The sequence below is a fragment of the Dermacentor silvarum genome, chromosome 7 (genome assembly GCF_013339745.2).
Source record: "Dermacentor silvarum isolate Dsil-2018 chromosome 7, BIME_Dsil_1.4, whole genome shotgun sequence".
NCBI classification, from domain to species: domain Eukaryota; kingdom Metazoa; phylum Arthropoda; class Arachnida; order Ixodida; family Ixodidae; genus Dermacentor; species Dermacentor silvarum.
This window is the reverse complement of record NC_051160.1, coordinates 59,007,251-59,021,956: the sequence shown is the minus strand read 5'-3', so window position 1 is coordinate 59,021,956 and position 14,706 is coordinate 59,007,251. Positions and strand designations below refer to the sequence as shown.

The 14,706-nt window shown below is 49.6% G+C and overlaps 2 protein-coding genes and 1 pseudogene across 2 annotated transcripts; 1 reads left to right on the top strand and 2 right to left on the bottom strand.

Moving 5' to 3' along the window:
• Positions 1-1,144: 1,144 nt before the first annotated feature.
• LOC119458898 (uncharacterized) lies at positions 1,145-6,619 on the top strand. The gene is made up of 2 exons (XM_037720758.1): positions 1,145-2,644; positions 6,542-6,619. Exons 1-2 carry the CDS (start codon positions 1,145-1,147, stop codon positions 6,617-6,619), a joined length of 1,578 nt encoding a protein of 525 aa, XP_037576686.1.
• Positions 6,620-9,289: 2,670 nt separating this feature from the next.
• On the bottom strand, positions 9,290-10,341 carry LOC125947130 (uncharacterized). Its single transcript, XM_049671497.1, has one exon. It carries the CDS (start codon positions 10,337-10,339, stop codon positions 9,290-9,292), a length of 1,050 nt encoding a protein of 349 aa, XP_049527454.1. The 5' UTR covers positions 10,340-10,341.
• Positions 10,342-13,732: 3,391 nt separating this feature from the next.
• Positions 13,733-13,904, bottom strand: LOC119459847 (U2 spliceosomal RNA; annotated as a pseudogene).
• Between the last annotated feature and the right edge of the window lie 802 nt (positions 13,905-14,706).

Sequence of the window (14,706 nt, the reverse complement as noted above, 5' to 3'; positions counted from 1 at the left end):
CTAAACGACGCCGATGAACTTGACCTAATGCTCATTACGAACGCCGCATACCCCACAAGAACGGGTAACTCGGTCAACCGCGACACAACGCCGGATCTCACTTTCGTCCGCAACGTTCCAAACTATCAGTGGAACAACCTCTTCGAGGATTTGGGCAGTGATCATCACATTGTTGAGACAATGATCGACACCCCATCCAGAGAACCCAGAAAAATGACGTACGTCGACTGGGACAAGTTCCGCGAGTTCAGACACGAACGCCGAACAGGCAAAGAATCGATCGAACAATGGACGTCGCAACTAAAGGCCGACGTTAAGGCGGCCACAAAGGAAATAGAGACAGATCTCCCCGTTCAAAGCATGGACAGCCGACTGGCTCACATGCTCGAAGCCAAACAATCGCTCACCAGAAGATGGAAAGAACAAAGACACAATCGAAGGCTGAGGAAAAGAATTTCTTCCCTCAACCGCCTGATTGAAGAATATTGCACGCAACTATCTAACCAGCAATGGAACGAAGTGTGCGACGCTGCGGACGGCCGCATCAACAGCGGGACGACATGGCACCTGCTTAAACACCTTTTAGACAGAACCAGAACCAAAGCGGACCAAGGTCGCACGCTGAACAGGATCATGCACGAAGAACTCAAGAATACCACGGAAAATGACCTCATTGATCGTCTCGCCGACAAGTACCTCCCGCTGGCCAAAAATGCTAGAGGCACGACCGCCGAAGCATATCGCGGCAAGGCCGACCCAGAGCTAGATCGGGACTTCTCAACCGAAGAGGTACGCACGGCGCTTCAGAACCTAAACAGCAAGTCAGCGCCGGGGCCGGACGGCGTAACTAACAAGGCACTTAGAAACCTAGACGACACCTCCATCGAAACCCTCACTGAGGAAATCAACAAAATCTGGAGGAATGGAGCACTACCCGAAGACTGGAAAACGGCCCTCATCGTGCTCATCCCAAAGCCTGGTAAGGCGCCCAACATCAATAACCTCAGACCGACCTCGCTGACATCTTGCGTCGGCAAGGTAGCCGAGCACGCGGTCCTAAACAGGCTCTCAAAACATCTAGAAGAAAGATATCTACCCCGCAACAATGATCGGCTTTAGACCCGGGCTGTCCACCCAAGACGCCATGAAACTTCTCAAACATGAGATCATTGACGCAGACACGAGAGACGCGAGAGTAATCCTAGGGCCAGACCTCGAAAAGGCCTTCGATAACTTATCGCATGACTACATACTCGATACAATCTCTAACCTCGACCTCGGCACTAGACTCTACGCTTATACAAAACCGTTCCTGAGCGACAGAACGGCCACCCTTCGTCTAGGAGAAATCAAGTCCCAGAAATTCAAACTAGGCCGCAAGGGCACCCCGCAAGGCTCTGTCATCTCTCCGACGCTTTTTAATCTTGCGCTAGCCGGCCTAGGCAATAGACTGGATCAAATCGAGAACGTCAAATACACCATATACGCAGATGACGTAACGCTGTGGATCCCCGGAGGTAGCCTGGGATCAGTTGAGAACGCGCTACAGCAAGCGATCGACGCCATTGAGGAATACCTCGCTCCCACGGGTCTGCGATGTTCGCCCGCTAAGTCGGAGCTCCTCGTCTATAACCCATCGAGAAGCGGTCCCAAGCCAAAGAGCGAAATCAGAGACACACACGCCATTACTCTCAGAACAAAAGACGGAGGAACCATTCCGCACGTCAGCAAAATCGGAGTTCTCGGCATGCTCATTGAGAGCAACGGCTCTAACGCCGCGACTGTGGCGAAGATCGCCACAAAGTCGGATAACGCCATGAATCTGATACGACGCGTAGCGAACAGACAACACGGCCTTAAGGAAGAAAATCTACTCAAGTTCACAAACGCCTTCGCGCTATGCCACTTCACCTACGAGGCGGCCATGCACAAATGGAAGGTAGCGGAGAAGGACAAACTCAATGCGCAACTGAGGAAGCTAGTCAAACTAGCACTGGGAATCCCAAAGAGCACCGGGACAGAGCTCCTGCTGCAACTGGGGGTACACAATACACTTGAAGAAATCGCCGAGGCTCAAGAACGGGCACAATTGTCAAGACTCTCTAGAACCAAACAGAGTAGAAAAATCCTAGCCAAACTAGGTCATGACACCACAGCAATCGAGAATTTATATGAAAGTGTTCCGACGGACACACGCAAATCCTACACGGTTCGCCCACTCCCGCGCAACATGAACCCCGCGCACCATCAACCCAGAAGGCTGGCACGCGGATCGTTCATTCTGCGCGAAATACGTGATAAGAAGATCCAAGCCTGTTTCGTAGACGCGGCACAGTACCTGTCCAGGCAGGCCTTCGTTGCCATCACGGTCAGTAAGCAAGGTCAAGTCACAAACGCTCTCACAGTCAAGACCCACAAGTCCGAGATAGCAGAACAGGTCGCGATCGCACTCGTACTCACAGACCCGACCACCACCCACGTCTACAGCGATTCACGCTCGGCCGTCAAAGCCTTCCAGAAAGGCGCCGTTGCAAGACAAGCACTACATATAATCAATACATCCGCACCGCTGCAGCATCACACCATCTGCTGGTTCCCGGCACACCTCGGAAAGATCGAGGACGCCCCTCCCAATCTCAACGAGGTGGCTCACAGGAGCGCGCGAGACCTAACCCTCCGCGACGCCACCTATTCTGGTCGTGACCATCCCCGCGAGAATCGGGACCCCCCCTCCACATACAACGAGGTCACAAAGCACTTTTATCTAGACCGAGAATATACAGCACACTTCACAAAAAGCTCACCAGGCCTCAAGCCATCACCTTCAGAATGCTTCAAACCAACACGTACCCCACGCAGAACAGACTACATCACTGCATGCCTGAGCTATACACAACATCATATTGCGAAAATTGCCTTAGAACACTAGACGTACATCACTTGCTCTGGCCGTGTGGTCGGACCCACGTAAACAAGAATCAAGACTCCGCCAGGCTACAAGAAGCACTACGCAGCACGGACCTGGCGGAACAGCTCTGGGCCGTCCAGCGAGCCCACGATGCGGCCAGGGAGCTAAAACTCCCGGTCCCAACGTGGGAGTAGCCCGCTCTATGGGGCCTTGCACCCCGTAGCCCGAAGGACCTTACAATAAAGTTATCCCACCCACCCAAAGCGGATTTCTGCCGTCGGCGTCGCCGTGAGGTTCCGTATGACGTCAACAGCGATGAAATCGTTGCCGCGCTCCGGACGCTGTATGTGCGAGTGAAAGGGCGCGAGGGACGCGCGCTTTCACGGGGAGCGAACGCACGTCGAAGAGCAAACGCGCGTTCTGCGCCGTGCTCCCTGAAGGGCTGCAGAATTAAGCGTCTCTTTCTTCGTTTACAATCACCATATATAGAGAGCAAACGCGACTTTACTCCGTCGCGCGAAAGTCCGTGGCGGGGTACCACTGTGATCCTGACGCGAGGCCCGCGAGGATTTATTTCAAAGAATGGATTTATCGGTTTATTGAAGAACAGAAAATGCAATTGGCTGTACCGGATTGGCTGTCAAGGCTAGAGCCTCTGACAGTCATCAAGGAATTTTAGCGTGACAACGTTGGTCCTATACGGACGGACGACTTACTAGTTTTTTTTTTCTAATTCTTTTCTGTCCAACAGCGTGCATTGCGTTATTTGAGTGTGTGGTAATTTGTATGTACTGTGTTATGTCGAAGACCGCAATAAATTTTAAAAAGTTGTCGCCGTTTCACCGAAAGGCGAAGCATCAATGGCGATAGCAACTTAGTAGAGAGCTATACGGAGTAATGATATTAGCTTTATGAAGCTGTATAAACTTGGACATGCAGCAGCGCGCCGGCAACACGCCCAGAACTGTTGTCGACGCCGTTCGGCGTTTTGCCGCGATTCACTTCATAAACGCGTGCCGCGTTGGTGACTGTTGCCGGAGCCTTTGATATAAATAGGCATTTGGTGCCGCAGCTAAACGTCGCCTCCCTTCCCCCCCCCCCCCCCCCACGGCCTTTCGTGCGTCAGAAGAAGGCGCATTTGCTCTACATATATGGTGATTGTAAAGGAGGAAAGAGACGCCTACTTCTGCAGCCCTTAAGGGAGCACGGCACAGAACGCGCGTTTGTTCTCCGCCGTGCGTTCACTCCCCGTGAAAGCGCGCGTCCCTCGCGCCCTTTCACTCGCACATACAGCGTTCGGTGGCGCGCGGCGGCGCTTTCATCTCCATTGACGTCATACGGAACCTCACGGCGACGGCGACGGCGACGCCGACAGCAGAAATCTGCTTTGGAGTGTCCATATAATTGCTATCGCAATAAAAAGCGCTTCGTGGCGTAGTGGTTAGCGCCGCGCGTTCGGAAGCGAGGGGTCCCTGGTTCGATTCCGCGCTACGGACACAACTTTCGCAAATTTTTTTTTTTTCATAAAAGTAGACGTGGCTACCCACTACTACTACATACTACAGAGGAGGGACAGACCCACACCCTAAGGAGCTTCGCCCCTAAAAAAAAATTCCGAAAAGTGTGTCCGTAGCACGGAATCGAACCAGGGACACCTCGCTTCCGAACGCGCGGCGCTAACCACTACGCCACGAAGCTTTGCGAGGGGCGCGTCTTCACGGGGATGTGAACGCACGGCGGAGAACAAACGCGCTTTCTGCGCCGTGCTCGCTTAAGGGCTGCAGAAGTAGGCGTCTCTTTTCTCCTTTACAATCACCATATGTAGATGATGATAAGTGGTTCTTGAGGGAAAGGGAAAGGTTGGCGCTATCTTCTGCAGCCCTTGAGGGAGCACGGCTCAGCGCCAACCATATGTAGAGCAAACGTGCCTTCTTCCGAAGCGCGAGAGGCCGTGGGGGAGGGGGAGGGAAGGGAGGCGACGTTTAGCTGCGGCATGAAGTGCCTATTTATATCAGAGGCTCCGGCAACAGTCACCAACGCCGCACGCATTTTGAGAGAACGCGGGCAAAACGCCAATGGCGTCGACAACAGTTCTGCGTGTTGCCGATGCTGCTGCATGTCCAAGTTTATACAGCTGATAAAGCTAATATCATTACTCCGTATAGCTCTCTACAAGTTTGCTATCGCAATTGATGCTTCGCCTTTCAGGTGAAACTGCGACAACTTTTTCTTTATTGCCGAAATAACACGTTACAGGGAATAAAACGTGGCAGCCAGACTTTGGCTAGCGTGGCATTAAAATCTTTTCATACATGCGAACACATCAAATACAGGGATCCAGTCTGGTGGATCGGCTAGAGAACGATACACATCTCGCACACGCACAACACTTTCGATAAAATGTTCGCGAACAGGGCGTACATTTTCATCAGCATGCCGATATTCCATTCTCGTTTTCCACAAGGCGTGGAGTCCCAGGACCATGATTAAATTGTACGGAATATCCTCGGATACGTCTACCGGCAAGAAACGAATGCCATATGGGTCAAGGGGTAATTGTTTCTTTAATGTGCGCTGAAGCACATCCCAGTGAAAGATTGGGTCCCAACAATCTAGAAATGCGTGCTCGATCGTTTCTGGTTTCTTGCATAAGGAGCAGTCAGTAGTCCAGGGTACAAAGATGCCTTTATCTTTAAGCCAGGTTTTAACAGCGAGTGTGTTCGTGTGCAACTGAAAGAAGAAGGTTTTAACTGATTGTTGTATAGGCATTTTCTTTACTCGTTTGAGCACATCCTGTCCTGGGCCTCCGCTATGTGGGATACGGTACAAGGGCTCTGGGAGCATGTTTTCCACTAGGTCCTTATATAGTTTTTCCTTCCTAACATTAAATAAATACTCTAAAGAAAATCGTGCGTTCAGCAACCTGAACGAGAGAACCACTTCGCGTAGGTACCCGGTTACAGAACCGTTAATCATTTCACGCGACGACACTATAAGTTCCGGGAGTAGTCGCCGCAGCCTCATTTGCATGACAGTACGGAGGAACTGGTGATTTTGATCCCGTAAATACACAAATCGTGACACAACCTGTCTCAAAAACAAATGAACAAGACCAAGCCCTCCTTTCTTAACAGGGCGAAACAATTTCGTTCGGCTAGTCCGCTCCCAGGTGGATGCCCAAATAAAAACAGCAAAAACACGGTGGAGTTTTTGTATGCTAATTCGGGATGCACATAACACATTCATCACATACCAGATTTTCGAAATTAGAAAAATGTTGCAGACAGTAGCCCGTGAAAAAATAGACAATTGCCTGCCTTGCCACGCAGTAGACTTTTCTTTCGCGCATTGCGCCTGGTCAGACCAGTACGCTTCTGGCTCACGATAAGATTCAAGTGGCACGCCTAGGTAACGCGTTGGAGTTGTCGACCAACGTAAGCGAGAGAAGTGCTCTGGCGTGACATTCCAGTCGCCATGCCAAAACCCGTAACTCTTATCCCAGTTTATTTGGGCACCGGTGCAGTCACAAAAATCACAAACGATATTAGTGGCTTGTTTGATGCTCTCACTGTCCGAGCAGAATACGGCAACATCATCTGCGTAAGCCAAAATCTTGACGTGTGCTGTCTGCAGCCTGAAGCCCGTAATAGCTTCACTGTGGTCAATGGCCAAACAGAGCGGTTCGAGATAAAGTGCGAACAGCAAAGGTGACAAAGGGCATCCTTGCCTCACTGAGGAGCGAACGTTCACGCTCTCCGTAAGGTCACCGTTGACTATAATACGCGTGGTGCAGTCCGTGTACGCCATTCTTACGCCTTCTAGTATTACATGGCCAACATTTGAGTGTTCTAGAATGCCGAATAAAACCTCGTGCGAGACACGGTCAAAAGCTTTTGCCAGGTCAAGCTGCATCATTGCCACGCGTTCGCCTAAAACATCACAACATTCAAGCACACTTCGTGTTACGTGTATGTTTGTCGCTATGCTGCGGCCTTTAATACCACAAGTCTGATGTGGCCCTATCAGTTTTGTAATAACCCCCTGGAGCCTTCTGGCTAATACCTTCATAAGTATTTTATAGTCAACGTTAGTGAGGCTGATCGGACGATAAGAACCCACAGAGAGACGTTTTTCCGGGTCATCACTTTTGGGTATCAGCACAACGTGTGATCTTCTGAAAGACAGCGGAACTCACTTGCTGTCATAAGCTTCAGCGAAAACATTAAGCAACAAGGGAGCGACCCTACCTTTAAAGGCTTTGTAGAAGGCGGCCCCAAGGCCATCGAGCCCGGGCGCTTTGCCCGGCGTCAAGTCGCCGATTGCATCCTCGACTTCCCGTAGAGTAATCTGCTCTTCCAAACGTGCTTTAACGTCATCGTCCAGCTTCGGCATAAACAGTAAAAATCTCTCCCGGAACCCTTCCATAATGTTCCTTTGTTGTCCAAGCAGCTCAGTAAGATGATCAGCTATCACGCGCATGATCACCTTCCTATCCGACGTCATATCGTTGCCACTAGCTATTTGACTGATTTCTTTCTGGCACGCATATCTCTTTTCATCAGACAACGCCCGCTTCTTTGGTCTTTCACCTACCCACAATTGTTCTGCTCTTGTCCGTATTATCGCGGCCTTATACTTCTCAGCGTCAATTTGCTACAGTTGGCTCTTCACGTCTCTCATTTCCTTCTTAAAAACACCAGGCTGGATGTTTCCATGCAAGTAAAATATTCAAGCTGCTCGCGAAGCTCTCGTTCACTTTGGTTCTGCTTATACTTGAGGGCACTACCTCTTTCGATGGCAGCTATTTTAACTCTTTGCTTAAATTCCTCCCATTCGGCCGCTAGATTTGTTGACTGCGCAGCGCGTAGCTTGTCCAGTTCATCCGTCACTACTATAACGAACTTTTCGTCCTCCAGGAGCTTCACATTAAATTTCCAGAGGTTCCAATTTAAACGTGTTTTCGCCTGCCCTCTGCCAAACCCGGCAATAACCAAACAATGGTCGCTAAAAGAAATCGGTTTCACATCGTACGCGGTGCACAACGCAACTAGTTCAGCTGAGACAGATTCTATCCAGCCTTGCATGGCTATCTCGCTGAAAGTGGGTATAAATCGGGCGAGTACCATTGGAAAAAAACGTTGCCCATGTCATCTAAACCATGATCATGTACTATCTCCGATAACAACTCGGCGCTCTTATCACGGATACGGCTCTTTTTGGATCGATCTTCAGCTGCACAAACACAGTTGAAGTCGCCTAGGAGTAATAGCACTTTATCACAGTTTAGGTACGTTTGAAACCTCTAAAAAAAAATGTGCGATCTCTTTCAACATTCGGTGGATAAGCGCACACAACGCGGTAACTCACACCCGAAAGACTAAAATCCACCACTAAAAGGCGGCCAGATTGGCATGACTCAACCTTTTGTACGCAACTACAAAAGTCGTTACGTATGAAAACGGCACAACCACCAGAACTACGAACAGCATGACAAAAATGTACATTGAAATGAGGACGAAAAACGGACACCATTCGGTCGGCTACTTCCGGGTTCTCTATTTTAGTCTCCTGAACTGCGACCAAGTCCAAATCGTTTTCGAGCAGTAAGCGGCTTAATTGGCACTGTCGCCTTCTAGCGCTTAGGCCCTCGTACATTCAGGGTTGCTACGCGCAAGGTCGCTTCAGTTAACAGGGCCATGACTGCAAATTATGTTGCCCTTCCGAATGGTGTCCGTTGCGAAGAACAAACCATAGATGAAACTTATTGCCATATTTTCCTCACAGGATGACACCGCGAAACTAAACCCGGCCAGCGGCCGTAAAGCTGTCGCGTCTGGAGAGCAGCGCAAGAAAAGTGATGCACATTGCACTTTTTGACAATTTTTGACCCACCCCAACCCCACCCCCCATTTACTCGCCGTAAGGAACATCTCCTACGGAGGCGGATTCACCACCCGCAGTGGTTCGCCCGGAATGTTAGGTCACGGTCTATAAGGAGAGCGCCTCACACCTGGCGTTTTTGTCGGCGGCTCGCCGCCTCCACCGTCGTCCCGCTGTTGCTCACTGTCCACCGTCCTCTCATACGCCCGCTTCCCGGCCATCGAGCTAGCTCTGTCGCGCGAAACATCCATGCACTCCTCCACGGATTCAGTCACGCTCACCGGAGGCTGCACATCTGGTGGCGTATCCCGTCCAGTCGATGCAGAGTCAACACCTTTGGCGGGCTCGTGCTGGTAGTAGTGATTTTATTGAGGAAGAAAAATGACGCTTATTTCTGCTGCCCAATAGGGAGCACGGCGCAGCGTCAGGGGAAGGGGAAAAAGGAGATAAAGATGTTGAAAGGAAGGGAAGAGAAGGAGAAGCAGCAAGAGTCTCATCCGATCATGGAGGAGGCTGGTGATGATGAAGTGAGGCTGCTGTGTAGCCCACGTATCCAGGAAGACGCAGGTTGGCTGTAGCAGCGTACACCTCCTGCAGAACAAGCACATCGTACTCGCTCCGCAATTGGTGCATGGAGAGGTCTACTTTGGCGGGCTCGTGCTGGTCCTTGGAAGTTACGGCGTCTTGCTGCTTGTTACGCTCGCCCTCCGGACAAGAGGACGGTGTAGACGGCTGTGCTTCACGGGAGTTTGTCTGAGGCGTCGCCTCTTCCAAGTCTGCCTCGTCCATGAGCAGGTCGGCGGTGTCCTCGCTGCCCCCAGGCCCCGTCACGCTGGCGTACGTTCGCTCACACTGGCCGTCTTCGTGACCGAAACGCCGACAAACACCACATCGCGGGATGCGGCACTCGCGACGGATATGGCCCGTTCCCCGGCAGCGAAGGCAGAGCGGAGCCCTGCCCGGTACAACGACGAGGGCGAGCTCACCGGAAACACTTAGCTGGTGTGGCAAGTCGTCAATTTTGACTCCGCCGTTCAGCTTCAGAGTCACAAGCCTCGTCGTAGACCCTTTGTCAGTCAATCCCTCGGCCCGCCAACGCTCCCTGACAATGTCGGCGACTTTACCGAAAGGCATGAAGGCAAGGCGCACGTCCTCGTCAGGCACACTGTGGAGCAACCAGTGTACCTGCATTCGGACGTCCCTGTTGGCCGGGTCGATGACGATACAGCGCTTGCTTTTAACTTGCAGTTCACCGATGCTGACCAACTTCCTGACCGCTTCAGCGTCCTTAAAGGTGACCGCCCACACATGGCTCATACGGTACGCCCCCAAGGCAACTACCTCGGGGAGCACCGAATACTGGGCCAGAGCGTCGCGGAAGTCTTCTACCCTGTAGGGGCGAGCCTTGACGTCCGCGTGCAAAAACACGGTATTTAAAACGAACCGACCTGTAGGCAAACTGGGCAGAACAACCTGGTATTCGCTTTCCATTGCCGATAACCTGTTACCGCGGCCGAGCTTGGCCGCTATCGCCGCTCCGTCGGAGCTCATGAAAAAACACGTCCGTTCGCTAGCGCGGCCGGAAGTCCACTCCAACTACGCCACGAAGCGCACATGGACACACACACCACGATGACAATAAATACCCAACATTAACGAAAGACTGCGCGTTTCTAACGCGTTTGTGCTAGCGCGTTACGACCCGTGTAAGAAGCTGGTGTAAGACGCTGTGGCCTCTCCGCCTTACCCCCGTATTCATAAACGCTCCTCGACTTGAACTTGACTTGCCACCGCCTTGGGCAGCGCGTTCGAAACGCGTTGAAGGCGGTGGCAAGTCAAGTTCAAGTCGAGGAGCGTTTATGAATACGGGGGTTATACTCTCTCAGCAGTCGTGTGATGGCGTCGGCAAACGCGGTGCACGTTCCGGCATGTGTAAACGACTGCGTAAGACGCTGTGGCCTCTCCCCCTTACTAGAGAGTACTGCACGTTTCTAACGCATTTGTGCTAGCGTCCCCTTAAGCGGGAGATGGTGCAATTATAATGAAGGGCGATGTTATAAAATAGGAATGACGTCACATATGGCGCGTGTCATTGGTGGAAGTCAATCGTTCGATTTAGTGCGACCATAAACAAACCTCGCACCCAACCTGTCCACCGGGAACATCCAGACATTCATAGACACTGTGTTACCAAATCATGACAAGTACAAGAATGGACCATTTGTAGTAGTTGGGGACTTTAACGTGGACATCATTGAGAACATTGAGGACATCATTGAGAACAATCATCATTGAGAACAATTGGCTTATCCAACATATGGCTTCTAGATATGCACTCAGTTGTATATCGTTTGACCATATGAAACCTACCACGATCCGAGGAACATGCATAGACCTAGTATTTGCAAATTGCCCACTGCAACCCATACAGGAACCGCTCTCCCTTCATTTCACGGACCATAAAGCCGTCGTAATGAAGGGACAACGCAAGCCATCCATCGTCTAAGAACAAATAAAGTTGATTTTGTATATATACACACAATGTTTCTCACGTCTTTACATGATGATCGACTGGGCGAATTACACGGAAGATTCACGGTTTACCGATCATTCCCTCCGGAGCTTCGCCCACTCATCATCATTCACCCCGTGGATATGCTGTGATTTTTAATCTGCCTGCGCCAGACTTGAACGTAACGAATGATACGTAATTAATTACTTCTAATCAATTATATTTTTGGTAGTGTTGTAATTGATAAATAACTCTTTTTGACTCAGTAACGCTCGCTGTAATTCAATCACTTTTTAGTAACCAATTACACGTAACCAGTTATACTTTATTCACGAAACAAGCTGTAACAGGCGACGCATCTTTGAACACTTAAATTTAGCGGGAATTACAGTCTGCATCGACGTCTGCATTAACTTTAGATAAAGATTTCGAGAATTTGGGTGGTTTCGGAAAATTTCGACCAGCGTCTTATTCAGTACGGATTGGGTCTTTCTCAAATTCTCGAAATCTTTATCTAAAGTTAATGCGCAGGAACGGGTCCGCACCAGCCTTTTACGGCTTACCAAAACTCCATAAACCCGGAATCCCCTTACGGCCAATCGTAGACTTTTGATGCTCCCCACTTCGATCACTATCCATATACTTGCACCAGATTATGTCACCCATCACCGGAAGGACAGCATCCCACGTGCGCAACCCCGAAAACTTCATCAAGCTCATATCAAATGTACGCCTCGAAGATGATGAATGCCTGGTCTCTTTTGATGTGATCTCTTTGTTTACCAGAGTACCCATTCAGTTAGCTATATCCGCAACAAGGGACGCCCTGGAACGCGACGACACACTCGACGAGAGAACCCCCTTGAGTGTAGACGAGATCTGCCGCCTTCTCGAGCTATGCCTATCAAATACCTACTTCACCTTCCGAGGCAGCTACTACAAGCAGGTGAAAGGAACTCCCATCGGGGCCTCAATTTCCGTCACCATGGCTAACCTAACTATGGAAAATATCGAAGACAGAGCTCTGAGTACTTTTTTTCCCCGAAGCCAAAAGTTTTCCTTAGGTCCATGGATGATTGCTTCTGTATCGTGAAGGAGTCGCAAGTCGAAAACCTGCAGAGCCACTTAAATTCCATAGACCCGGATATACAGTTCACGTCGGAGCGCGAACAAAACGGATCGCTACCTTTCCTAGATGTACAAGTAACACAAACCAACGGCAATCTAAAATTTTCAGTCTACCGAAAACCAACCCACACAGGCCGCTACCTACACTTCGCATCCAACCATCCGGAAAACCACAAGGCATCGGTCGTAAATTCTTTATTGAAAAGAGTCGAAACTCATTGCACATTGGAATCAGATCAAAAGAAAGAAAGGAGAACGGTTCTCAACGAACTCAAAAGGAACGGCTATACAACGGAATTCATTCGAAAAACAACCCGACAACAAAAAAGAAAAAACAAACTACGAGACCTCCAACCGTTGACTCCCCCTCGACCACAAAAACGAGTGTCCATCCCATACGTCAAAGGTACCAGCGAAGCTCTCAGCCGAATATTGAAAAAAGAAGGCCTCAAAGTCGCGCATAAACTGATGAACACTTTGAATATCCTCATTCCTAAACCAAAAGACCGTCCACCAAAAGAAAAAGCTCAAGGCGTCGTCTATAAAATCAGCTGTGCCGACTGTCCGGCGTCGTACATCGGGGAAAACAAAAAGTCTAAAAGAAAGACACAGACAACATGAAAATGACGTCAGAACATTCAACCGAATACGCAGCGCCGTCGCCGAACATTCCGAAGACGCCAACCACAAGATCTCTTTCCAAGAAACCCAAACCCTTCAAACAGAGACAAACTGGCGAAAAAGGCTGCTACTGGAGTCGTGGCACATTCAGAACACGGCGGGTAATATAAGCCGCGTGAAGGGCATCCTTCCTTCTTTGTATATTCATGGCCTTGCAGACGCGACGAAGGGAAGCAAGGAATCCCCGCTCTAGGTCAGCAACACCAAAACAACTCGTCCCCCCCGCCCCTCGTCAACGCATTCCCAGCATCGGACAATCCAGCCGACCAGCGACGCCGAAGCCCCACCACCACCTCTTTCGTCTGTCGAGAACAGGCGCCCCGTCAAGTGTCTCCCCACCTGACGCTCTCTCCCCCCCCCTCCCCCCTTCCTCTCCTTTCTTACGATGGACCTTTTAAGGGCGGCACACCGCCACCTCGGAAGAATACCTCCTGAAGAAGGAGCCGAATTGGTTCCGAAACGTCGGGCTAGTAAATTTCCTTATTTGGTTGGAGTCAATCTCTAAGTCTTAATCAATTTTCCCAATCAGACAGGTAATTCTGTCGAAATGTTTAGCTTCAAGATACCCTATGTGAGGGGCTAAAAGTATGATTTTTGATTATGGTTTTCTCACCCCCGTAGAGGGTGAGTGGGCCGATCCCAGAGGCAAGTGCAATACCGGGCCAACCTGTGGCGAAGGTGAAGCGAGCTTCGAGCACTCCACCCCACTCCAAAAATAAGTTTAATATCTTGGGTCCAAATAGGACCCGTATCAGATATTAAGCTGATAAGAACAGATACTACATAAGGAGAAGTTTATTGACGTGTTATCACTTATACACAAATTATCCATGTACACATTGGATTGCACTTACAGCGTTGTACAAATTTCACTTTTGGGGTTTGCATGAAATCTATTTACAATGTTTACATTTTGAGGAATGTACAATACCAGAGACTATTTACTTCCTTAACACTTCTGTTGTGAAATTTTGCGTGTTTTTACATACGTTTCCAATTTGCATACATGTCACTAGATTACACGTTTGCTAGGACGGAAGGAATTACACCATCCCCGCTTTTCTACATCAGTTTTGATTTGCTTATACAAACACTATATGTACAAACTATTTTCCACAATTTGTCTTCCCCGTGGGTAATGATAGAGCACTCATTGTGGGTTCACATGGATTCAATCGATTTCCATACGAGGGGGAGGTTGGCGGAAGTAGGGAGAAATCTGGCGAGTTAATAAGGAATGACAGGAAATTCCAGCGTATATTTTATTACTATCCAAATCGTGTATGCCACTTCATCAAGAAACGGTCTAATCCATTTATTGCAAGTTCCTTGTTTAGTATTTAATGATTCAGATTCTCGTGCTTTTTAATACCGGATGAACAGCTTTCTGTGGTTTTCTTTTGCCTTCCGTCAACCCTCTCCTCTTCCAAAGATTAAACATAATCGTAATCGTTTGTAACTTATCGAAAAATGATTTCATCTTTTCTGGTTTTAACAGTTTCGACTTGTAAGTTGGCAGTGGCCAATTTCCAAACCGCTTTGGCCGGGGTGCACTCTTTGAACGCATGTTTTCGTGTTTCAGGAGTTTCGTGTTTCA

Coding starts and splice junctions, on each gene's coding strand:
- LOC119458898 (XM_037720758.1), top strand. CDS start 1,145: ATGAAACTTCTCAAACATGAGATCATTGACGCAGACACGAGAGACGCG. Junction 2,645..6,541: donor CCCCTCCCAATCTCAACGAG/GTGGCTCACAGG, acceptor TGCTGTCTGCAG/CCTGAAGCCCGTAATAGCTT.
- LOC125947130 (XM_049671497.1), bottom strand. CDS start 10,339: ATGAGCTCCGACGGAGCGGCGATAGCGGCCAAGCTCGGCCGCGGTAAC.